The sequence below is a fragment of the Falco cherrug genome, chromosome 1 (genome assembly GCF_023634085.1).
Source record: "Falco cherrug isolate bFalChe1 chromosome 1, bFalChe1.pri, whole genome shotgun sequence".
Taxonomy (NCBI): domain Eukaryota; kingdom Metazoa; phylum Chordata; class Aves; order Falconiformes; family Falconidae; genus Falco; species Falco cherrug.
The window spans coordinates 23873294-23899808 of NC_073697.1; the positions used below are offsets into that span (position 1 = coordinate 23873294).

At 46.7% G+C, this 26515-nt stretch overlaps 1 protein-coding gene across 1 annotated transcript in view; it reads right to left on the reverse strand.

Annotated features, from left to right (window-relative positions):
• The window catches only part of FRAS1 (Fraser extracellular matrix complex subunit 1), a 173629-nt gene that overhangs the window by 18878 nt on the left and 128236 nt on the right, over positions 1-26515 (reverse strand). Inside the window, exons 30-53 of the mRNA XM_055706880.1 lie at positions 25811-25989; positions 22832-22948; positions 19141-19255; positions 18516-18653; positions 17837-17869; positions 16958-17089; positions 16133-16258; positions 15071-15318; positions 13434-13582; positions 12833-12995; positions 12023-12158; positions 10870-11066; positions 10333-10486; positions 9494-9757; positions 9194-9382; positions 8667-8786; positions 8059-8238; positions 5898-6022; positions 5076-5216; positions 3926-4153; positions 3544-3657; positions 2191-2341; positions 740-899; positions 122-284 (exon numbers count right to left, since the gene is read on the reverse strand). Coding sequence (XP_055562855.1) covers positions 122-284; positions 740-899; positions 2191-2341; positions 3544-3657; positions 3926-4153; positions 5076-5216; positions 5898-6022; positions 8059-8238; positions 8667-8786; positions 9194-9382; positions 9494-9757; positions 10333-10486; positions 10870-11066; positions 12023-12158; positions 12833-12995; positions 13434-13582; positions 15071-15318; positions 16133-16258; positions 16958-17089; positions 17837-17869; positions 18516-18653; positions 19141-19255; positions 22832-22948; positions 25811-25989 — 3722 coding nt within the window. The remainder of the gene's footprint in view (positions 1-121; positions 285-739; positions 900-2190; positions 2342-3543; positions 3658-3925; positions 4154-5075; positions 5217-5897; positions 6023-8058; positions 8239-8666; positions 8787-9193; positions 9383-9493; positions 9758-10332; positions 10487-10869; positions 11067-12022; positions 12159-12832; positions 12996-13433; positions 13583-15070; positions 15319-16132; positions 16259-16957; positions 17090-17836; positions 17870-18515; positions 18654-19140; positions 19256-22831; positions 22949-25810; positions 25990-26515) is intronic.

The following is a 26515-nucleotide window of genomic DNA, read 5'->3' on the forward strand; positions in this document are numbered from 1 at the left end:
AGCAAATAACCCACACATTTTTAGAAAGGAAATAGTCTCCCTTGTGTTTTTATCAGTTCTTCCATCTAGGCTTGATGGCATGCGTGGTCAGACCTTCCCCTTCCTGGTGTCCCCCACCCACCTGCCCTGCGTACTCCACGTAGTCTTGCTCTCCCGGCTGCGAAGTGGAGCCAGAGGTGGCCGTTCCCTGCTCTGTGCGGCACAGGACGATCGCGTACTGGTTGAGGTTACCGATCCGCTTCACGGTGACGCTCACGGAGCCTGCGCTCTCTCGGACGGTGTAGCTGGAAATGCATCAAGCAGACACAAATAACAGGTTGGGGAGCAAAACTTGTGTGTTTACGCTGGTACCAAGCACCGCAGATTCAGGCTGACTGTTGTCTACACAGAAAATCCGAGGGACACTAATCACCAGGGACTTGGGCAGATGGCAGCTACTCAGCAACCTGCTCCATGGTTTAACCCTGCAGGTATTTCTCCTCACTGACAAACACATGCCCGGCCCACCTAGAAATTGCCAGCGTTAATTAATCCAACAGGCATGCCACCCGTGAGGCTACAGCACACAGCAGCGAGACCTCGCTCCTGACGGGGTGCCAGTGGAACACAGGCAGAAACATGACAGAAAGTGCCCCAGAATTTAATTTCTGTGCCGTAGGTCCAATAACATATTACAGAGCTCAACCTCCAGGTAAGAGCCCATCTGTCAGAAGAGTGCTGTAAACCCCGTGCCATTTACCTTGTGTATGTAAAGCTGAGGAGAGACCACTGGATATGGAAGATGTTGCCACTGACCACATTGGGTTTGCTGTCCTTCACTAGGAACTGAAAGCTGTCCATGGTCTCCTGAGCCTTCTCCTCATGCATCACGTACCGAATGAGGCCCTGGTTCACATCCTCTGCCGGGGGAGAAGACATCCCATGAGCCAACCCAGACATTCCATGGCAGTTTTATAGACGAGCAGTGTGGAGACGGGCATCCACACGGCTTCAGGGACCAGGATCTCCACGCGCCCCTTATGCTGCAGCAGCTTTTCCAGCTTCCTTGGTCTTACCTGTGGTAGAAGCCAGCCTACAACCCGTGACAAGACATTCCCTTGTCTAGTCTCTATCCGTAACAGCTCACACTTAAAAATCAGGTAAATTGAAAGTAGCTTTGATGAAACGCAAGAAATACCCGTTCACTGTGGCAGCATGTATTTCAGGTCTGTTCTACAAGCTGGCATGTCCTAACGGGGGTCCTTCTCACTGCTGAGATGGTTCAGGCTCTCTGACTTTCTGCAGTATAATACGTTTGCCAAGCTTCAGCCCGAAAATAACACAGGTCTCTTGCTTCTTTTTTCCCCCAATTTTTTTTTACTTCTTTTCCCCCCAGTGCACATGGGGTGCCAGGTGTGGCTGGCAGGGCCTGATGAGAAGGGTCAGGCAGAGCTGCTGCCTGCACCTGCACAGGCCCCAAGGCAGCATGGTGCCAGGCTCTGCAAACCGCAGCAGCAGGAGTGCTGAGAAAGGCTGTGCAGCGAGTTCGCCCTCAGCCTGCCTGGGGGAGTCGGGGGGGGAGCAGCCATCAGAACAAGCACAGCGGTGTGAGAAGTAGTTACTCCCCATCCTCATGGAGAATCCCTCAGTCTTGCATGAGCGAACCTTCCATGTGTGGTTGACTCTGCACTGGTGGCTAAACATAGAATCACAGAATGGTTTGGGTTGGAAGGGACCTTGAAGACCCTCTGGTTCCCAACCCCCTGCCTTGGTCTAGTGGAACACCTTCCACCAGCCCAGGCTGCTCTTGTCCAGCCTTGAGCACTGCCAGGGACGGGGCACACACAGCTGCCCTGGGCAGCCTGTCCCAGTGCCTCGCCACCCTCACGGTAAACATCTACCAGGCCTTGTGACGACGAGGTGCACATGCAATACCTACAGCTCCTCTTCACTGTCCCAAGTCAAATCTCCAGCTCTAACAAGTCTGGAAAACCTGGATGTGCTACAGGACACAGGTTGGCATCTATAGGAATTTACAGGATTTCTGCAAATGACAGCAAAGTTCAATTCTTATTTTTGACACACCTTTGAGACATTTGTGTCTTCTCCCCTCCCACCTTTTCCTGTCCCTGTCCCCTGCTTCCCCAAGCTGTCTTGACAAACTGAAGCAGCTGAAAGAAAAAAGCAAGAGTATACAGCCCAGCTTCATACCCTGCGTAAAGGTGGTCACAGGCGTCCCTGGTTTCAGCTTGTTCTCCACATAACCATTTCTGGGACCAGTTGTTATCTCATAGATCAGCTGTTTGTCATCTGTGTCAGGATCTGTCGTCAGTAATTCCTTCTTAGTGATTAGATTGGTTGCCTGGATTAAAGCCAAACCAAGGGAGTCAAACTCTGGAGATCCAGCAGTGCAAGTCCGATTGACTGTTCACCCAAAAAGCGCAACCATCCCTCTGTCACACAGTGCTCTGTGAGGGGAAAGCTAGGGGATGTAAAAGCACAGAGGACAAGGCATGGCCTTGAACAGACAGATACCCGATAAGGTGTCTGACAGCACAGGAAGGCTCCAAATCCTGCCTCACGTCTTGCTTGTTTAATAGGAAAACATCATGGCTCAAAGAAAAGCAAATTCAGAGCAAGCTGCCCAGTCCTACCTAGCTGGGGCTAAAAGCTACGACAAATCTTTCCGTTTCACCTGGAAGCCACTGCTCCATCAACTGTGCCAGTGCTCAGGCAAGGCCAGGCTTTGCAAAAAACATTTGCCAACAGCCTCAAGTGGAAGGATTCACTCAGGACAGTTCATGCGGCTTTAGTGAGCTTGCACTAGGTCCTCCTCCAAATGACCTCACATGGATGTGCCTCAGTTCCACCATATTTTGCTTTCTCTTTAAAAAGAAAACACCTTTATCAGCAGGAGAAAAAGAGAACTGAACTGCCTGAGGCTGCAGGAGTGTTTTTTCTGAAAGGCATTTGAGCTGAGACAGCACTTCTTAACACCATTTCTTACTACAGTGACTTCCAACCTTTCTTCCTGGGAAGAATCAAAGTTTTTTTTTTTTTCAGTTAATCCTAGGTCCTCAAACACAAGCACAAGAGGGAGCTTCCTGGGGTTTTGCTTGGACTTCAGCAAAACAAAGGTATGTCACAGCCAGAAATCCCTACGCCACACTCCTCTGAAAGCCATGTCTCTGCTATGGCTGCTGCGGCACACGACACCTTCTCTGCCATTAGCAAAGCTGAAAATGTACCCTGGGGGGGAGGGACAAGGGGCAGGACATGTCTGCCCAGGAAGGTGGGCAGAGCTGTACTGCACTGCACAGCTCACGCAAGAGCCAGCAAGAGCCAGGCGTGATGGTCCAGGAAGTGATTTAGTGCCCTGGAGCCATGTTGCTTCGCTTAGCACGCATCCCTGCACACCTCTGCCTTTCCCAAGACACTTCACGGGCACAGAGAGACACCCATTCTCCATCACAAAAATCAAAATGCTGAAGGAACAGGATGTTCTCCTGTGAAGCTCCTCCTTCTGGAACAGCTTGAGAAACAATGTAAGCCGGTGGCAGTTACCTTGCCATCCATGTACTCCAGCCACTGCAAACCCAGGTTGGTGATGATCCTGGGTGTCCCGTCATCCACAGAGAGAATGTCCACTTTGAAGCGCTGTGGTGCTGCTGTCACAACCTGACAAAAGTTCAGAGAGACGGCTGTTACTCTGGGAGTCAGAGCCTCGCCCACCATACTGCCAGCTTTGCTCCCTTCAGCTCTGTTAGGATCAAGGTCCTGGGGTGAGTTTGCGCACACGAAGGCTGGTACACCACGTAAGAAGCAAATGGCATTGTGGAAACAGGCATATTCAGCACTTATCTTCAGTGGAGTGACAGCAGCTAAGTCTCCCCTTCACTGAGTATCACCTATAGAGGTGTCCCTGACATCCCTTCTCCTCCCTTACCTTCTTCCCTCCGTCCTCCATGATGAAGAAGGGATTGGTCCCATCAGACACAGTGAAAGTGAAGCGATCCTTCAGTGAGTTGCTACCATCGTGACTGTAGCTGATGCGGTTCTGGTAGATGTCGTCCATTGTGAAGGTGCTGGCTTGGTGGTAATGCTGCCCATTGCTGGTGCGTTCGATCAGGCCATGCCGGGGCAGCTGCGTGACTGTGAACGTAATTGACTCAGCCTGCAGCAAGGAGACAGAGCGGCAAAGCTGAAGGCATGAGCCCAGGACCAGGACAGGCATGTCCTTCCAGCTCCAGCTGCCTGGAGAGGGACTCTATGCCCAGACAGCTTTCCTAGCACCAGAGGTGCCAACACAGCACCACACACTGAATTAATTCACCCTGAGCCCTGCCCTCTCTTTATCCCTCTCCCAAGGTGGCTATGTACAAAACAACCCCAGTCAGGGAGCGCTAGGCTACACACATCACACCAAACTATTCGTTTGCCTGGTCTGACACGACTCCTGCCCGTGTGACAACTCCACGAACACAAGAGCAGTCCCCCAGTTCTGCAGCCATTCTAAGCAACGTGCTCCATGTCATCTCTGTCAGGGTGGAAGCAGCGAGAACCTTTGGTGCAGGATCTTTGGCTCTGGGCAGTAACAGGCAGCCAGGAGCTCTCTTGCTGCAGGGAAACTGCAGCGCAGGGAGGCAGAACCAACATGAGGCTAGTGGCTTAGCCTCCAGCCAGCCCCAGGAAGAGGAAGAAATGTCATTTTCATCTGTGCTAGGCACAAACTCAGTGTCAAGGTTAGATATAAACTCTGTTCAAATCCACAGTGTTCAGAGATAAGGTGGGACAGGGCAAGGATTAGCTCTGATCACAACTTCTACGTGTTTTCCACGCAGGTTTGTTGCCGTGTCTGAGGGACATGCCAGATGAAGCCATTTCTCAAGCCAGGGCTTTGCTTTGCTCAAACACTCATTCATCTATTTATATACAAACTGGGCCTTCCACAAGCTGTTTGTTTGAAGCTGCGATCAGACGGGGTATGATCACAGGGAGAGATGACACTCGCTATAATCTCTCTCTCTGAACACAAGCCCATTTTTCAGCTGGCGCAGATGAGAGGAGGGAGGCGGCGAGCGGGAGCCCTGCCTTACCTCTGTGTCAGCATCTGTTGCTTTAAGCTCAAACTCTGTGATGGTTTTCCTCACCCCTTCCTGAACCGTCATCCCGAGGCTTTGCACTACGGGTAAGGAGTCATCCACAGGATTTATGGTGATGTCAAATGTCTGCCTCACCTGGAACAGGAGGAAAAGCCTCTCTTGATGAATTCAGTCTACCAGGAGTGCAGCTCCATTGAAACAGTAACGCTTTAAAGAGACCACGGTTATCTAGAATGTGGGTTACTTCATTTTGGCCTTGTGTAGTGAGTCAATGTGACCTTCTGAGCTCAAATCATGTGAAGGTGACCTCTTCTATTCCTCCCCATTAATTTATTCTCCCTCTTTCTGTGATAATTATGGACATCCACTTTTCCTTCCCTCCCTCATTCTACTTTGTCCCTCTGCTGTGATTTTTCTCTTTCAGAAAGTAGGAAGAAGACATTTCTCAAGGGTCTAACTGTGCTTCTGGGTATGTTGTCAGTGCACTGGATCAAAGCTGAGCTCCAGGAGCAATTGGTAAGCAGATGAGAAACAGACACTGAAATCTCGGTAAACCAGTCTCACAAGGCTACATCACAGGTGGCTCCCCCTTACCTACACAGGGATCGCTCCCTTCCTTGTGCTACGTCAGGTCTCTCACAGCAAGGGAAGTAAAAGCGCCCACCATTGCCAAATGACAAGCCCACATGTGGCTTGTTTCATTGCGAGAGATGTGTAACTGTCTCTTGCAAGCACGCAAGAGGAAAATACTCCTGTCACATCCTACAGAATCGATAGCCTGCTCTGACTTGGGCAAAAAACCATGCTGGCACTCACCTCATTTGTTCCGTCAGACACCGAAAAGGTGAATGCATCCGTATGCTTTTCAGCATCACTGGTGTGGACATACCGAATGCTGCGAGACGCCAAATCTGCCTGGCTGAAGGAACTAATCCTTGTCCCTAGAAAAAGAACAATAGAGGAAAATGTTCAATAGAAAGAGTGAGGCAGTGAAAAATATAGTGAGCTGAACATATCTAGCCATAAGCACTCAGCCTTGGCTTGTTCTGCTCCAATTCAGGCTGTACTGTGAACCTCAGCTGAGCCAGGGATTTAGCTCACATGGAGGCTCCTAAAAACTCAGCTGGATAACTTTTACATTAGTGCAATGGCACCCCTTCTGCAAAAAGAAGTACAGACTTCTTCCCAGACATACAATTTCATGATGGCACCTCAAACTGTCAGGACACCCTGTTGGGGATGGGCCAAGACAGAAGCTGTGAGAAAAGCGGCAGATGTAACACTTTTGATTTTCACCACAGTGCAGGACTGATCTGACCAAGGCATTGTTGAGTACGAGCAAAAGGTTTCCTGGCCTCAGCTCTTTTCAAAAATGCCTTAAAAATCTCTGCTCCCTTTCCCTCTCCTTGTGCCCCTGCATTTAGAACAGACTGAGTCCCATTTTCAGCTCTGACTTCCAGTGACATCTTTACAGGTCATTAGGTGTGACGCAGGCACAGAAAGGCACCAACAAGCATTTTAAAAAGCACTTGAGCCTTTAAGTCTCACTGCTGCGCTAGATGGTTTTACTGCTCTTAGCCACAACAAAAACCCTGACAAAAAGTTTTTCACCGATTTATCATGCTAAATGGCTACTGACAAGTATTGGCCACACTACAAACGATACCAGGATCTGATATAAATAAATGAGCCAAAACTGGATGATTATCCAAGGTTTCCTCAGAGCTCATTAGCTTTAAAGGTCTGTGCCCTCTTTTGAACACTCTGGTATTCTCGCCTTAGGTTTCGGTCATTTAAATCATGAGAACAGTTCTTTCACAGTGTTGTGACACTATGTCTTTCTTAGTCCATCACAGACACAAAAAAGCACAGAAATCAGAATCATCACGTTTTAAATAACAGGACGAATAAAATCCTTAATCCAGCTCTTTCAGGTCTCCAAAGTACAGGATTCTCTGTTTAGTTTGCAATTTAGACAAAAATATTGCAAGTTTTCAATTTTCTCTCAGCAGGGGGTTTGCTTATTATAACTTCCATTCATTATTCCTAGCTTTCCAACGTGTTTGCCAGAGGACATCTTAAACTGTGAGAAGATGAGGCAAACCACACACTCAAACTGAGCTGTACAGGGACTGTCTGCATCTTGAAAACACAGAGCAGATATTTCCACTTTAATCCCATGTTAATGAGAAATCTAATTCTGAGAAGAAATATAATCTTAGATGAGTATAATGTAAGTCAGAAGAACATATTATATGACAGCATAGATCTAGATTAATTCATCAGAGAAGGGCAGAATATTCGTACTGTCAGTGGCAACTCTAAAATTCAGATCATGTTTGGAGGTAATTATTTTTGAGTTTCACAGGATTGACCAACTCGCTTCCCCAAACTACCAGAATTTGTTATCCAGCATAATCCATCACACCACAGTGCAGCTTCCTTTGTAAACTAACTCAGCAGTTAGTTCTCTTCCTCTCCAAAGCACAGGTGGGAGAAGAGGCTGGTGTTTTGGGATCAAGGGACACACTGGCCAAGAGGGGGACTGAAAGCAAGTTGTCTGTCCACTGAGGTGGGCTCTATTACCATGGACATTAGGGGATGGATTCTTTTGGGTGTTGTACTGCATGTGGTCACAAAAAAGGCTGAAGGTTTGCAATGGGTCTTCAAAGAAGAGATTCACACAGCGGCAAGCTGGACTGACCTGTGAAGGCCACCAGCCAACATTACCACGGGGCATCAACTCACCCAGAGGCTGAATAAATCCTCACCCAGGATTATTGGGCTGCCTTGCCTCCACTCACCCTATTGTCCAACTCTCTGGGCTAACGACCGTTTGATTTCTAACAGGAAACCTAATTCTGTGCTGCTGCCTCCAAGCACATTTTTCCTGCAGTCAATCTCTAGGGCTCAAAAGCTCTCCCCCAGTGCTTTGCTCCTAGGAGTACCCAACCAAGTAAAATCCCACCCTGCTAACCTGGAGAGGCGGCGTGCTCCAGGTGCCCCAGCTGTGGCTGTCTGGTGATCTCATACCGGAGCTGGCTTGGCTCGCTGTCCTGGTCAGTGGCAGAGAGCTGGAGGGTTGTGATTGTCTTGGCTGAGTTCTCATCCAAGACCAGTCCTTTGTTAGTGATGATGGAGGGGGGTACTCTGTCTTCTGAAAGGGTTAAATATAAAGCTGAGTTAAGATACCTGTCCTCCTTTCCCTGGCGTTATCCAAAGCAGGTACTTGTGCTCAAGCAAAAGACAACAGGCACACAAACACCTCCCAGGCTGGTAATGCCAAAACAGGGTATTAATCGAGGGGACGGTAACATTATAACATCTTAAAGACGATCTAGACAGTATGAAGATATTAAGGGGAATTTTTCTACCTTTTTCAGTGAGTTTGTCAGAAGCCAAAGAACTAATTCTCACATCCGTGAACTCTCCCCATGCCCCAAACTTCAAAAGCCTTTGAATTAACAGCGAATAAAAACTGCATCTGAAGAATTACATCTTAACTTGCAGTTGCATATGGGATGGGAAACTACAAAGGCCTGAGCTCTGCAGCAAAGAAAACATAACTTCAGCACTGTCTTTTACCTAATACGTTAATATAAAAAACCTGGTCCTTCAGTTTGTTGCCGTCTGCGCTCATCACATCAAAGGCGAAGGCGAAATTTCCACCAGGATCCCCTTTCCTGTGACTGTACACCACTTGCCCTGGAGAGAGGGACAGGAGAAAAGAAGTGGTTTTATTACAGGCTTCATCATTTAATTCTTGGTTTGGAACCAGGCTGGCACCATAAGTCTGGGGCTTGACAGAGCTCCTGAATTTGGGTTTAATTACTTTTTCTCTTTATTCTTTTTCTCCTGCTGAGAGCAACTTTTTAACACTTGCTTAACAATACGTGTTTCTGCTCTAACATAACAACCTTATCTTACTTCTTTCCCTCTCCCTTCCCTGCTTCAAGTCATCCCTCCCTCTCATAAAGATTACAGAATCACAGAACATCTCAAGCTGGCAGGGACCCACAAGGATCATCGAGTCCAACTCCCTGCTCCTCGCAGGACTACCTAAACCGGCCACATATTACTTGCTGTGACTACCTAAAACCAACCACTCTCACCTTTATTTATATCAGCCTGGGTGAAACTTTTGACAGGTCCTTTGACAGAGATCTGAACTGGATTATCGATTTTGGTCAACTGCAGACGACCCACACTGGGATCCCTCTTCATGACAAATCTAATTGTTGTGTCATCTGGATAAACAGCTGCTGCTTTCAAGTGCTGATCTGTGAGCTGTGCTGTAGAGCCTGGATCAAAGGGAGAAAATCCACAGTTTCAACCAACCCAGCTAAGTGACAGCTTTAGCCTGGACCACAGAGCAATACCAAGTGATACCATTCTCCTCCCTCTTCCCGTACCAGCTGGGAGCTGCAGGTCCCTGTTGACAGCTAATGTGGGTGGTGGCTTCTTTGGCAGCTCCACGGAGAACTCTAGCCTCCCTGTCTGCGTGTAGAGACCATCCGTGATGGAGAAGCCAAACTCATCTGTTTGTGCTGCTGCACCGCTCTGAGTATAAACGATCAGCTCATCCAAAATGTCCTGGTAGGTGAAGGATGAGCCCATGGACAGCACACGTCCCTGCTCCGGGGACTCCGCAGCAGTCTGCCTCCTGCGGAGATGACCTGGCAAACAACAGATGGATGAAAATGATGTGGAGAAGACAGCCTGCTGGGGACTCTTGCTGTGCCAGCTCTCAGTGGGATGCACAGAGGTGGACCTCGCCTTACCAGCACAACTGAAAGAAGTTATCCGCTTATTGCTAAAACTGGTAAGAATTTGGCTACGTACATGGGATCTGCAAAAGGGTGCACAGCCCTCACTAATATGACACTTAGCCTTCACCTGGCCCCCTGCCTTGCTTTATCACTGCAGATAGATGCTAGTTACACAGCTCTTTGGAACTGAACCCACAATTGGAAATGGGGTAACACAAAAGGGAACTTCCCAGGGGAATGCATGCAGCCCCCCCTTCTCCTCTCCCACAAACAGTGAGGGACAACTCTCAAAGAACAGGTCTGCTCTGAAGCATAGCCCTTCTGTGGCTGCTGGTCCGAACACAGACTAAATGTGCTTTGTACAAGTACACCAGGCTCCTCCCTCACATCGCTGGCTGTTATGTGCATTGATATAAAGACACAGACAGTGACACACGAAGACATATCCCGTCTCTGTCACCCCCTAGCTTGTCAAGACTTACCATGTTCTGGACTTTTGCTGACCACGATGACGAGCTCACTGTTCTGGGTGTCCAAGTCCTGCAGGTTGAGGGAGGCGTTGGTAACGACCACACCTGAGCCCTCGTGCACTCTGACAGGCTCCAGGACCATCTTCGGGGGCTCGTCGTTCTGCCGCTGCACAGGTCCCAAAGGTACAGAGTCAAAAAAAGGGAAATGGCCAAAGGGAAAAGACCGCTGCCCACCTGAATGAAACACAAGCTCCCAAAGGGCAGTACTGGTGCTGATATCCATTAATGGGCTACACCACTTTCTCCAAATCTATCTAGCATCACGGCTGCTTCTAAGAGGGAGAAGACACCAGAGAAATAAGGCCTGGGGAAGAGGTGGCAATGCACAGCTGTTCTCTGGCATCACAGGCGAATTATGTGCCTGTACTAGGGGAAGGCAGCAGACGGGTGGAAGGAAACTCCCTTTAATCCCCTTCCCACACATTACAAAGGAGTGAGCAAAGCTTGTACTTTAAAAGTCATGTATGTGTGTCAAAGGAGAGGGCTCACCTGAATTGTGATGTTAATGCTCTGCACCTCAGACTGGCTGAAGCCATCACTCGTGTAAAAGCTGAAAACGTCACTTGTTGGTTCGATGCTTTCATGGACGCTCTGGAAGTAGTAAATGCTGTTCTCTAGAACATCTTGAAGGGAAAAGGATGCGTCTGTGGTCATAGCAGACTCACTCTGTGGGCCAAAACTCTCACCTGCAAACCAGAAAATCACTAGTGAAAGGGTGTTCAATTCACTGATAAACTAAACCCAAAAGGAGCCAGATTAGAAGAACGGCACATTGTGAAGGGTGCAGAAAGATGTTCATTCCTACAACGTGACTTTCACACACATCTTGTGACCTTTGTAGAAAGCAGCATCTGCTGCATTAGAGTAGGCATTGAGGAAGCTGCAGTTTTATGTGTAGTACAAGCAATCCCACGTCCCAGAATTACTTTGGCTTTCTTCAGAGATGAGATAATGGCTCATGTGCCATCTGGCCTCAACACAACCTCTACATCAAGCTTCACCTTGCAAAACTGTTTAGGACACAATTAGGAGGGATGATGTGTAATGGTTAGCAACCACTGCTCTCCAGAAGAAAGGCAATCACTGCTGCAACAAGTCACTACACTGGCCAACCCACAGCGATATTTTATGAAGTTATGATTTAAGTAAAATGATACATGCCACTCCTGTTACGACCACACAGTATTAAGCAGACAAGTCTCCTGGATGAGCATCTTTGGACAATATGGTGTAAGTCCTACCTTTTCTTGATAATACAGTGAGATAAGAGAACCTTACCAGCCATGCTTTGCCACAGCTCTCACAGCCTTAAAGCTTACTGGGACATTTAGAGGGATTTAGCAAAGTTTGTTCTGTGTAACAAGGGCAGCCGAAATAAAGCATGATGAAAATACAACACATGGGCTTGAAAAGGCTCTTAATGCCCCAGTCTCACAACGTAGACCAGTCTTCAACAAACCAGAATTAGGAGGAAATGCTCCCCAGAGACAGTTTATCTCGTAACGCTGACCTTACAAGCTCTTTATGATCAACTGATGCCAACCAACACTGCACTGAGACAGATTAGAATGTGCTTCAGCATGGCAATTCCCATGTTCCCTTTCATTAGCCAGGAGGAAGAGGAGATAGCCAAGCAGTTTACCTGTCTTAGTGTTTTCAATGTAGCCATACATAGGTAGAGTGATAACTGTGACCCTCAGGTCTTCCCTGGCAGCAGCATCATAATCAGCAGTTAGGTGGTGATGAGCCAGCAGTGGGACCCTGCCCCCCTCATCCACCTGGAAAGCAAAAGCATATGACAAAACTACCACCCAATGCACACAACGCACAGCAACACAGCAATTGTTCCTGAACAAGCCTGCCTTGATGGAAGAGGCTTGCCCGGTCTCCAAAGTCCTGTCCCATCCTCCCCTAGATTTGTTAAGCATGAAATCAGGGCAAGAAGCAAACTGGCAGAGTCATGCTGACCTCTTGGAAGGCGAGAACTGCATTTCTTGTCGAGGAGAGCCTTTTGAAGGCAAGGGAGGGGGAATGCAAAGCTGGAAAGGAGGGAGATGACTTCAAAACGTTTTGATAAGGAGTCTGAAGTGCTGTGTTATCAGTCCACAGCACCAGATGTTTTCAGACTTCTGCTCATCTTTTACACACAAGCTGGTGAAATAAGGGACGAAATATTAAACAGGGGCAAGTCAGTCTTGTTCCACTGATGCCAACAGGACACCCTAGGGAGAACCCAGCTCCTGACTAGAACACATGTAAGCAGATGAGGTTCAGAGCTGTACTGTCAGCCTCCCCTGGCCTCCAAGTAATTTGTTAACCCTTTGCACTCATAAGATTGCATGTGCAACTACATGTTTCTTCAGTGACTTCCTCTCAGTCCAGGAAAACTGTTCAGTTCCTCACATCTAAGACATTCCTCCTGCTGTTCCTAGTATCCTGGGTAGCCACTTACAGTGATATGGTCAGCAAAAGCAATGAGTGACGGCATCGTCTGGGCAGGTGTGATAGTGATGGTGAACATCTGTCTATCAAGCCGGTTGTTATCAGCATCAAAAACAACAAAATGGAAGATGTCCGTAACTGGCTGATTGCTGGTCTCAAACGTGGTGGAGTAGCTGTGGAAGCCAGAACACAATCTGGGTCAGGGAGTCTCACTGATGGTCAGGCAAATACATCTCAACCTGCATTCAGAGGTGAACACACACCTCTTGAAAGAGAGGTGGTATTTCAGCTCCCAGCTCTCCTTCATGTTCATTCCCTGAGTTCTTTTAAACCACTGTTTTAGGTGTTGCCTACCTAAAGCATCACAATGACACCGTGGACACAGAAAAAATTCCCATACTTTGAAGCTACACCAACTACTGGCATTTCAGACATGCATAAACACCTAATTCTGCACAGAGCAAATGCCCTCATTCATAATCTCACAGGACCAAGAAAGGAAAAAATATCTTTTGATACATCGTATTAACATAACATAGCCCAGAGATCCCTGTGGAAAGCCCGTCTAGCTTTTAACTGGCATGGCTTGAAGGAGAATAGCTCTTTGATACCTGATCCTCTGGCTGTTGATGTCTTCCATAGTGAAATTATAAACCCTGGAAAGCTCTTCATCATGAGGGCCTGAAGTCCGTAAGAGGGTGCCATATGCAGGCAGAGAGATTAACTGAATTTGTATCTCCGAGTCAGGAGAATTGTTGTCCTAAACATGAAGCAACAAACCAAATCAGAACAAGACAAGATTAGCTTTTATTTCCCTCCACTAAAAATGGAAGGAGGAATAAAATGTTTTATAGGGAAATGTATCAAGCTAGCCAGGTCAGACCCACAGCTGATGAATATTAAATGAAACTCTACTGATGAGAACAGAGTCAATTGGGGTTGACATTTTCAGAATCTACCACAAAATTTATTTTCATTTTCTCTCCACTCAAGAGAGGTTTTCTTTGTGTCCTTGTATTGCATCAACACAATCTTCCAGATGTAAACTTAGTATTTTTGGTTTCAAATTACTTTATACTCGTAGTGGACTGGAGCACTTATGTTATGCTTTTCCTGACTCCAGATAAAGTGAGCCAAAATTTAGCAGATAGCGGGCACAGGGAGGAACGGCTGCCCACTAGTGCTTCAGACAGAGACACAGAGCTAAGTTCAGTTCACAGTAAAATACAGGCTAATGTACAGCAATGCTGCAAAAGCCAGATTCACATGAAACTAAAAGCCGATTTTGGCTTGTTTTACATACATTACATACAACCATCTCTACGCCATCACAACTCAGATGTCAGTTTTTTTCTAAAAGTTTCTGTTGGCTGCTTGAAAGGTAAGACTTAAAGCAGAAATCATCATAACCTCAGCATATGGGTCAGGAACGAAATCCTCTTTTCCCTAACTGTTCTCTTCCTCGGATTAAACCCGCACAGCTCCCTTGTCAGCCTTCCTCCTTACAAGGAGGCCAGGCCAGGCCCCAGACTTGCATCCAGACTGATCCCTTTGAAAAAACATTCATCTGCCTTCTTATCCTACCTCACCCGCTGCAGTTCCCTGATCATCTCCCTGACAGCCACTACCTCAGGTCTCTCCAGCCTCACACGTGCACTGCAATCTCTCCTCCCTAAGGGGAGCGTACCTGCATGCCTGAAATCCACTACTGGTGCATTTGCTGCTAAACCATCTACAAGGAGTAAAACACCCTCCTTCTGGACTTCACCAGCAGGGTAACTCCTGTACCACATGCAACCCCAGGGACCACCTCCAAGCTACCAAAGAGTGTGATGTCTTGGGTTGCTTAAACCTCCCCCCTTCAAATACGTCCGAAAAAAAAAACCAACCAGGCAATTTTGGACAGGGGGTGAGGTGAAATTTTCAAGGGATTATCTCTTAGCAAATCCATATGCTTTATTAGCAAGTCTGTTTGATACAAAAATCTGGGATTAGCTCAGTTCTCATGTTTAGCATGGCAGTTCACCTCTGTTACAGTCAAACACAGGATAGCCTTAAAACCCCGATGGATGAAAGAGTCGATTATCCCTTTTTTTGGCAGCAGCTTACAGGACACAGTCAAACCCCAAGCTCCCGACCACGGATCCACACCGATGGCAGAGAGGTGTGTGTGGTGAAGGGTCTGGGGGGGGATAAGGAAAGGGAGGCTGGCTGCATTCACTGGGTTTAGAAAAAGAGGAAAGCTTACGATGTAAGCGAGGTGCAACCGAGAGAGGGTCACGGAGCTTTTACTAGCCACGGTGATTGCCAGCAAGCAGCCTGGGGCCAGCTGTGGACCGTTGTTATCCGGCAGGGACACTTCCACCCTCAGCACTGTGGTCACCGTGGTGACACCGTCGGTGACAGAGATTTCCATGCTATCCTCTGCTGCTACTGAACCATCATGCACGTACTGCAGAGCATTTCGAGTGACGTCCTCATAGGTGAAGGTGTCACCTTCCCAAAAAGAAAATGCACACTTCAGAAATACTGCGCTCAGAGCACCGATCCAATTCCAGTGACCTAAGGCCCCAATTTAAGAAAAGACTTAATCATGTACTAAACTGGCATTTAATACCAACCTTACAGGGATGTGAGTTAAGAAGACATTTATTAAGGAGATAGTATATATGCAGGGCAGAGGAAAAGTGGTAACCTTCACGGTTTCAGACACAGTGACTCTTCACGATTTTCAGGGACTGCACAGATCCTCCTTTTTCCCCAGCTGCTTTGCAAGCTTATGCCTGTCACAGCCAGATAAGGCTTCCCTGTCCACAACTTCTGCTTGCACTGCTCTCCTACAGATAATATTTGTTCATCTGATCACACGCTGGAAACCGCTGCCACCAAAATCAACAGTAAAACTCCCCAGGAGCTTTTGACTGCTGGATCACAACAGGTTTACACAGAGTTCAGTAGAAATTGCATGACGTTACTTCAGTAAATTACTTCAGATAATTTTTACTTTAGCACATAAAACATAACATCCCTTTTGATTAGCAGCTGGTTACAGTTATCACAAGAGTGACTGCCAACTAGCTCACATGCAGCTGGTATAGGAAATGTGCTGACTCAGCCAGGAAGTGAACAAATGAACAATGGGAAAAACGTCTTTCATGCACTTTCTCCTGCAATCACACGCTTCCAGACAGCAAATTCACACACTTGGTGGATGCAGCTACATCTGCCAGAGGCACTTCTCTCCTCCTGGTCAACCAAGCCAGCTATGTGGACAGGAATATGTACTGAGGAGGGCTCCTGCGCAACTCACCTGCTCTCATGCGCTCCTGCATGCCTGCGCTGTACTTGAGCACAATGCCATGATGGGGAGGTTTCACCAGCTCAAAGAAAAGACCCTCGGGAGCTGTATCCGTGTCGCTCACGGCTAACTGGATCCCTGTGCCGGGGAAAGACAGCATGGTTTCAGCATCCTCAGGCACTACAGTGGGAATATCCCTTAGGTTTTGTTATGTGCTTTTGTGAACGGAGTCAAAAACCCTGTAATTCAGTCAGTACATGAAAAGTAAAATAATTCCGGAGCTGCCCTAGCCCAAGAGCTTGCTGATTTTGTGAAAATAATTAGTCCCCTGATGATGCTCAGATCAGAGGTTGCATCAGAGAAGTTATTGCTAGTGCGGCTCACAAATGACAGCTATGCAAACCCTCAGCTTATGAGAGATGTGCACATGCTCATATAGCAGGGGCTTATCAACGAAAACCCCAGAGAACCTCCTGGCACAAGCAGAAAGTGGGTTAAACAACCCAGTGTACCTGATCACACCACTAACCGGTAGTTCAGCCACTGCAGAGCAGCTTAAGAGGGGAAAAAGTAAAGGTCCCTGATCCCGCTCTCCCCTGCCTCAGCCAAGCTGCCACACGCTGGAGGAGTGCTGCCATATCCCCAGGCACTCTTCTGACCCACCACTGCGCAGCTTTCTCAGTGGTTGCTGCTACACCTGCACAAGCACAGCTCCTTAGCTAAACGGACAGAGCGAGCGAGTCCAAAACTCTCCTCTGCTCCATCCACGTGGCCTCCTGCCAATAAACACTGTGTCTCAGGCTGAGCTCTGCACCCCATCCCTTGCACCCTACTCACCAATGGTGGCTTTGCCCCCCTGGCTGACTTCCAGGAACGGAGCTGTGATCTGGAAGACTGGAGGCTGCTGCTCCGCAGAGAGCAAATGAATGACAAACATCATCTCTGGGGTTGTGTGTTCTCCATCAGACACTAGAGACAGACAAAATCCACACCTGAGCACAGGGATGTGTTTTCAGGGACTCACCTGGGAAATTAACCTGTCTGTACAAAATCACCACTCCACATCGCTGATGTCTCTCCCAGCTTGTCAATCTACACCTCTGTCTATAGACATACACACACAAATCACCCCTGCCGACAGTATTTTTCTGTGTTCCTAACTCAACTCCCAGCAAGACAAATGTAACATGCAAAAGTCTGTGTGTGTGCATGTGTATCTAGAATCTTCCATGTGTCCATCAGGTGTGCTCATAAGTCAGAACGTGGACTTCTCCTCGCTGGTGGATCACTTTGCATACCTGTGCTAGAAAGCACATGGAAAGGGAAAGATGTGTTAAACAAGCAAGCAGCTTATCAGTAGTAATTTAGTTGTTGAAAAGTTTCCATATTGTATTATAACCCCTACTCCCCAAACCAGTGTTAAACTCTGATGTCCTTGTTCACACTGGGGGAAAACAGCAATGAATGAGGCTTTTAGGACAGACTCCATGCAACTACTGGAAAAAGATGCCTCTACCAAGCTGCAGCTTAGCTTCTATAAAACTCTGTTGGGACACAGATGAATGAATATCCCCCAGGCACGTGCATTTCCAGAAATTCTCACTGAGCACCCACAGGTGTGCTTGCAGCAGAAGAAAGGCCAAGGAGTAACAGGCAACATGAAGGGCACAAGGATAGAAACTGCTTTTGCCAGGAAAGAGCAAATGGTTCACATACCTGTGAACTGGAAGTTCACTGACTCTGGGAGACCTGACGGGACAAAAACAAGCACAGAGTAATTGTGGTCAGGACAGGAAAGCACATACTGATGTGGACTTGAACAACTTTTGGAGAAAGCAAGTACTGTCACTTCATCACACAATCCTGTGCATCAACTGATCAAACATGCTTGAAGTTTTTCCTATTTTTGCACCTCTACCTCCTGCTCCAGATTGTTACTCCGCTGATAGTAGAAATCTTCTAATATCCTGGCTAAACTGCTTCAGTTCATATTCATCAATTCTAGGCTCAATCTCAAGGACTAAACCCTCCATGCAACAAAGATCTCAAGCAAGTGAGGAGCAACAGCCCCTAACCATGCAGCAGATCAGCAGTTTGTCCAGCCCATCCAGCAACAGCGTTGGCAATGCTCAACGCTGCAGTGATCACTGCTGTATCCCCATAATCCACTCAATGCTGCTATAACCCACGGGGCAATATCTTACTGAGGTCACAAAAAACGGGTCAACTCTTGGTACACTCCTCCAAGTCAGAGCCCTACTTTGTATCCCTCAAGCCTCATGCCCTCAGGAGTACGGACACAGCCATGAAGCCATTCCAGGATCAGAGGAAGACCAGCTGTCCAGCTACCTCTACCAGTTGGACAAGGCACTATAAAGCGCATCCAGTTCCTTACCCGCAAAGGAGAACGCAATGATCTCTCTCAAGTGAGGAGCTGCCATCGGCGGACGATAAGCAATCTTGCCATGGTTTATATCTGCTTGGGTGAAATACCTGACTGGGGAGAGAGGCCTGTCTCTATGTTCCACAATACCTACGGAGGCAGAGAGCTCAGTATTAACAGGAGGAAGACATTTTATTTTTAAAACAAGATATGAAAGGCCACAGCTTCTTTTTCTCTCCCCAGGCACTGCTTTTTACATCTTCAGTGGTTCCTGAAAGAGTCACACGGCTGTAACTGCACGGAGGATGGGCTCCTGGGACAGGAGAAATTAAACAGCAATTCCTCCCTCAGCCGTTTCTTTGAAAAACTCTCACTGGGGAGGTGGAAAGCAGAAAGCCACGGGGTACAACAGTCAATATGTTCCAGACAACAGTAAGAAAACTGTCTGAGCTCTGCAGCTGCCTCCTAAACAAGCCAAAGAAATAGAGTTAAGAAACAAGGTGTCTGAAAGCTAATGGAGGCCAAACAGATTAACAGATGCCTCCACAGAATGATACCCTGAGGGAAAAATTAGCTGCACTCCGAAAGCACAGCAATTAATTCAGTGAGCTGCCACGTTCTGAATAGGTACACTTGCCTTGGCCAGGAGGGAGAGGGACGGTCACGTTGAACAGGATTTTCTCGCTGGGAATCTCCGGGTCTACAAAGGAGAGGTGATGGGGCTCAATCACTGTCACACGGTCCTCCAGCACCTCAATAAACACATCAGACCATAAGCATCAAGGCCAGAGACATGGGAAGATTCACTCCAAAATGCAGTGAAAGAGAATTTACTTTGCTGTAGTTAAATATAAGAATTTTGAATTTAAAGACCTAGTTCTTAGGTCTAAAACTGACAAGGGATGGATGGGCTGAACCTTCAGCAAGTCTCTCAAACTTGTACAGAACAGGGACTATTTGGGAGGAGATTACAGAGGACAGGAAAGCTTGATAATAAGTAAAATCTGCCAGAGTCTTACGGGCCACCTAAACTCACTTCCAGCTCATTTGTAAACCAAATCGAACATGGAATGCAGAAACTGGGTACCATCACGCTCAACAGAAGAGAGCTCTATACAGTCTGACCTCTGTTAAGTCCTTTCTGGAGAATCAGAAGGGGCTTATAAACATACGAACATGAGACAAACACCTCCTCCTTCACAAAACTATGAGCTTATCCCCACTTCCAGGCTGTCCAGGAAAGTGGCATTTTTTTAGTGCACTCTGTCCTCTGCAGATGTACAACCTCCACACTCACAGGTGGAGGAGTTTCTTTTTTGACCTACAGCAACTAAGAGGAGATAAAGGAAAATCTGATTTGATCAAAACCTCCCTGAATGAACATATAATTCATTGCCTACATAGTTTTCTGGTAGAGTCTGACGTGGCTGGACTGGATTTGCTTTTAAAGGAAATCTTGCAAGTGACTCAGCCATTTCCACTGGAATACAGACGAACCAAAGATTTTCGTTTTCTTTTAAATCTGTCTAAAAATGTTCTGATCTTTCCATCACAAGATTATCATTAGCCAAACGGGCAGTGCATTACAGGAATTATAGTGCTGCCCAAACAGACTTAAGCACACAAAAGTAGTTAACTAGCATGTGTTCATGAACCTTAATCCTGTGGAATTAACAGCTATGGGAAGTCACTGAATTAAATAATTCAGCTGGGTATATGAAGAGCACCCAGTTCATTTCATAATCACAAACAAAATATGGAGAGAACAAGCTAAATTAAGGATACAGGTAATTAATTCACAATCAAATCTGTGTCCCATTCTGCTGGCCCTGGGTGACAGACTGGACATTGGCTTGGAGACTGGCAAGGTGAGGATTCCTGACAACAGCTTGTGTCACCCCATGCCACCAAAATCCCAGTTCATTCCTCTCCAGTGTTTTTCACCCAAACACATCACAGGAGAAACCACAGCCTATGAATGAATGCTGTGAAGCAGTAAGTAAAAGCTTGCCAGCCCTTCTTAGATGTGACAGTGTCACGTATCTAACTGGAACCAAAAGTGACAAAAGTTTATTTGTGTTATCAGCACTGCTGTACATAGCTCTGTACAAAAATTAACTACATAATCAACTATTAGGCTTAAAATAAACAGTGGTGTATCTATCATATAGCCACTTTGGGAAGGGAAGGGACAAGACTTCTACATGCTTTACAAAATTCTCTCCTACACAAACCCAGTCTCAGTCTGCATCCTGCTAGAGCAAAGCTCAGGCTCCTTTTATCAATATGGGGGAAACGGGTAACCTGAGTGAAGAAGAATCAGTATTGATGTTACGTCCAGTTTAACTGCCAAAGAATCACCAGACTTTCTCTGACCTTTCTCAGCAGGACACTCAGAAGACAAGACCAGAGGTATGGGAAGACTTAACATTTTGTGCTTGCTCTTCAGCCGAGAAGCCAGTCTAATTCTGAAGGAGTTTGAAGACAAATGAACAGAACTCAATCACGTTGATGCAAGGGAGCGCAATTTTATGATGAAAAGATTTAAGGTTATGGTTGCCTCAGAGTTACCTCCAAGGCCTATTTGTCTCTCCCAAAGGTAGGACTTGCAGGTTGCAAGGCACCCCTGAGTAAAACGTATTTTATGGCACTATTGAATTTTGTGGTGTGTAATTAGCTATAAAATCCAGTGCTGCATGGCTCAGCCAGACATCTCTCCCATCAATTTTGTCAATAATGACAACAACAAAAAGTCAAGAGCAGAAAGATACATCACTGACTATTGCTCCAAGTAGCAGTCTGAGCATGTTTTATTATTGCCCATGAAAGGTCACCACTATTTTAGACCCTGACAAGGCCGTTGTGTCATAGACTTTTCACTAATCCCTCTCCCACCACTTTCTTTGGCCTTTCCTGGTCCCACACCTGGCAGGCTGTGCTGGCTTAGACATCCTTTGCCTCCCCTTAGGAGGGTCCTCCTGGGGACCCACTGCCTCTGGGAGGTTTGCCACATCTGCTCTCCTGCACTGCATGAGCCTTTCAGTGTGCTTTTGTCTGTCAGGGAGTGCCCAAGGGCGCAGGATTTCTGGTTGATAATGCTGAGCATACCGCTGGCACCTCACACACTCTAAATAAATCATCAGGAATGAATAATGCCAAAGATGACTAAGTGCCGCGTTCCAAGTTTGTAGACCCAGCTCTCCCTCTCCCTGCAGGTAGCTGCTGCCTCAGTGCTGTTCACGTTTCTTGCAAGTCCTCATCTCTGGTTTCTCATCACCACCTGCCCTGTTTCACTCAGCTCAGGACTGCTGCTCAGCGGATTATGATCCTGCTCCCCCTCTGAAAGCCCCACAGACCACAACAAAGCTATGAAACCAAGGGGATGTCTAAATCAAACACCTTTCCTCTGGGGTCCTGGCTCTCTGTGCGTCCCAACGGATGACCAGGGTGCAGAGCCCTGATGCTGCCCTTTAGCTCATGCACTCGGGATCTCTCCCTACAGAATCAAAGAACAGGAGACAGGAGAAGAAGCAGAGAGGAAAGCTGGACTTGCCCCACGTAGTGATGGGGACACGTGGAGAAGGCATGCACCGAAGTCTGAGAGCTCACAAAGCCAACTTTAAACGTCGAGGTTATTTTTTCAATTAACACAGTCATGAAAAGAACTACATCAGAGACACCACTCTTATCAGTCCCAGAGTCGATACTGCACAAAAAGGTAATTCGGTTCCACAGATGCAGATATAATGGGCTTAGGGCTTATCCGAATGTTTTCCACGTACATTATAGTCTGTGTTCCTGATGTCAGAATGATGGATGAAAACTTTCTAATGTGGGTGGGCTACAGTTCTGATAAAATTTGCAGTGGAAATGACTGGCAACTTCTATTCATTACAGGCTCTCGAATCTGTAGTTTTTCTCTCTAATCCAGTTTTTTGCTCTTGCCTTTCCTAATGGCTTCTTGGGAAAGGGTAAGAATTCCATAAAAAGATGTTAAATGTATTTCTTCTTCTCTCTCCCTCTACTTTCCAGTCTATACATGCATCGTTTTTAATACTGAGTTTTTCAACGTTTTATGGGTATTTCCCCCCCTCCCCATCACTTACTCTTCTGACCTTTTTTCCCTATTTCTACTCCAGCTAGCTATCTGCTGCACATATCCTGTTCCGTAGCTTTAGTTCCATCTTTGACTCGAGCACAAGAGCGTGGACAATAGCAAGTACAGGAATCAGCATGGAGCGGTTAGTGCTCTGGGGGAGGCTCTGGTCGCTGTGCCCTGCTGCAAGGGGAGTGGGAATACAGAACCAGCAGCATCAGTTCACACTTACAGCCATGTGCAGCGAGGAGCCAAGGGAAAGCTGAGGTCCTCTGGGCGTCTGTGGGAGAATTGCAACGTTGAACACGTGGCTTTTCAAGCTGGTTTGTGGACTGGCAGAGCCGGACACCTGGGGAGGAAAGGTCCCATGAGTGGATACTTGACAAAGGACGCTCTCGCATTTCTGGATCAGTTTCATGCCTTTCTCCACTCCTTCTGGTCCGGGAAGGCAAAGACACACCTTTCCAGCAGGTACCAACCCAAAGCACATATGAAAGGCAGCTGATGGGAACTATGGCCTAAATAAGAACCAGTTTCTCCATTATTGCCTGTACAATCTAGAAATAGTTCACTTTATAAATAGTTCACTTTCTAGTTCTTTATTTATATATATTTATGATATAGTTTATAAATGGTTCACTTTCACAAAATAGTTTCTTTATTAGGAAGATGTCCGTTTGTCAGTTCCCTACCTGCTATTCGTTTCTGCTTCCCCTCACCACTGTCATAGTTTTGCTATGGAATTTTACTCCAACTGTCCGCACAGCTTACATTACAGGAACAGAAAAAAAACCCGGGTTTTTTAAACCTTCCTCCTACCCTCAAAATGATCACCAGTTGGGCTGACAAGGTGGCAATAACTGGTCTTTCAATAATGGCACTGCCTTGGCAGTGATCCTTGTGATCCCAACATCTGTCAAGACAGGCTGCACTTCTGTGTCAGAGACCCATAAAAATTTTCCATAAGCCACTATAAAAGCAGAATTAAGTCACTGGTATCTAACTCATAATAGCAAACCTGCAGTAATGACATATAAAGCAAATTGTATTAAGTTTGTAAAAATTCACAGGACCAAACCCATCCCCTAGAGATCAGCCTGCAAATGTTCCCAGCAATTCTGAGATAAGACAAACACAGCCCACTTCTCTGTTAGACTCGGTTATGGCTTTATCTTTCAGTAGGGATGGAAGTCCGCACTTGGGTTCAATAGAGCACTTTGTGTGCAAGAACAGCCATCAGCACAAGCTTAATTTCAAGAAAATGCATAAAAATGCAGGCTCTGCTGAAATGAGTGAAATAACTCTAGCCATTTGCTGGACCTGTTCTGCATTGCTGTCACCTGAATGGAAATTGCTAAAATACTGAGGAAAACAACACGTTGGCCCTTTCTGAGACGCTCCAATCCAAGGTTCAGGACCCAGACAGATGTGTTACGGTCTCCTGATGTGACCCAGGCAAGTGCAGCTTCCTCTCTCAGTCGGGCTTTCCATACAATTATTGCTACCGCTCCAAGATACTAAAACCAAACATTTAACTCATGCAAAATGCATACTCTATAAGAGGAATGTAGCAATTAAGCTAAAGATTAGCTTGTTCAACATTGACACTCACAAATTCCTCATTATCACTTATGTTAATTACTTTAGAAATTACCTTAATTGCCTCTCCGGTGCTACAGTAATAGCTTCTGACTTGTAAACCAGATGTAACAAATACTGCATGTAAGTGTTCACGTAGGCTTAGCATTATGGGAGGCTGTTAAACCTTGCAAGCAAACAGCAAGGACCTGTCTGAGGAATTTTATGAATGTTAAACCTGTGGGGATGTAGGATTTATTTTAGTATTACATCTGCTGGGGAGTATTTGTACCTTTTTGTCTGTTTGCATGAAGACATAATCTATAGCAAAAATTAAATTATTAGCTTAGGGACTGCAGAAAGTAGGAGGGTTGCTTGGTTTTGGGGCTCACAAAACAAAACAATTTAAAAAAAGACACTCAGAACACTTTGCACCTGGAGTCAATATCACAGGTTTTATGAGAGGGTGATGGATTTGCCATGCAGTATCATGGAGTCAAACCTCTCTGAACTGCAAATGGGGCACCAAAATAGCCAGGATATGAGCTGCAGTAGCACACCTTGCACTGGGGAGTCCCTTCCCAGAGGTCTGGATCTCAGGGATGCCTTAGGAGGACCTCTTTAAGGGTCTCCTCATGCAGATTCGGCACCCAGCTGGAGGATCTCCAGGACACCCAAACACACGGCTATGTGGACCCACCGCCCTGCTCTTCCCTTGTTCCCTGGGACCAGCCTCATCTCAAAGCGTGGTGGAAGGGAAGCAGCAGGTTACAAGATGGGTGGGAGTTACCCTCTGTTACCTCTTCAAAGGACCACCAGGCAAAAAACATTCCCTGTTCCTATTTCTTCCCCAAAAGCAAGCCCAAGCATATCAGTGGGGTGCCCCTAAGGGACAATCTTAGCCCACAGGAAAAGGCCAGTGGAGACACGATCACTGTCACAGCAAGAATTGAGTCTCGGGACACACTGTGTCACGCTGATGGTATGTTATAAGCCTGCTAGTTTCATCCTGTGGAAGTTGTTAAGTGCAGCCCTGTTTGCCCATTCACCCTGGGGACTCTTGATCTCTGAGAGCTCTCCTGCTTAAATAAGCTAGCAGGCACAAGGGCAACATCACTGCTTTTCTACAAAACCCTCTCCTTCCTGAGATGGGATTGTTCTCCAGAAAATCAGGCCAGCTATTAGTTTAATAGCTTAAATGTTAGATGCTACTCGAAAGACAATTATCTCCAGATCTGTAATACGGCCTCTGATTTGACATCCAGAAGGTTAATGCCATCGCATGCAGCTCAACATTGTGGGTAGCTGGCTGGCTCCACTGCCACAGATTAAAACCTGGGGATCCACAAGCTCCCTTGTGCATGAATAAGTCTCCCACGGATACAATGATGGGTTGCATCCACCCCGATACACAAGCACAGGCACATTCATCTACAGTCAAGCAACACACATGTATACACACATAAGTCTGTATGTAAATGCACATATAAATTTACACACATATTTGTGGGTGCATGCATGTATTTGTGTATCTATAAACCTCTGGGTCACAAGAATGGCAGACTGAGTAATCCGAGAGAAAAATGCCAGCAGAACTGCTGTGTGACCCCCCTGTGAATACCATGAGGAGTACCTGGAATTGGAAGGAGTCACTCTCTACTTCAGATCCAGAGTGCCTGTACCACACAATGCCTTCGTTGATGTCCTGCTGGGTAAAAGAGGTTGTAGGTGAGGCTGCTCTTCCATCAGGCAAAAGCTGCCATGAGTCTGCTGGGCTATCTGCTGGCATCGGGACCAGAAGCACCACTTCACCTGGAAAAAGCAAAGATGAACAGCCACGGCACAACTTGTGAGAAAACAAGGAGGAACAGATGCCTTTTCACCAGCTCATGAGCATCCAAGACACAGGTCCACGCAGTCTTTTTTTTTTTCCATCTCATGTGACTAACACAAATAAGCAGTATTGCCCCCCCAAACCACTAAGGGATCCTGCAACATCCCACTGACAGAGAGAAATTTTATCTCCTGTTTTGGCAAAGGGCAGATCAAGTAACTCATGCAAGTGCACTGAAGAAATACACGGTCAAGCAAAGAACAGCATCTGCAACTTCAAACTCCCAAAATGTCATTCTGCCCACTGACCAGCCCATTTCAACCTTGAAATGTGCCTGTTTGATAAAATGAGCAGAAAAACAGATGCACAGAACATGCCCCACTTTCCAAAGCTCCTGTGAAGGGACAGAAGTGAGACACAAGCAGGGTTAAAAAGCATTGCAGCAGACTACCCATCTTCCCCTCAAGGGTAAAACTGAAGTATCAGAATATAGCATACTAATTT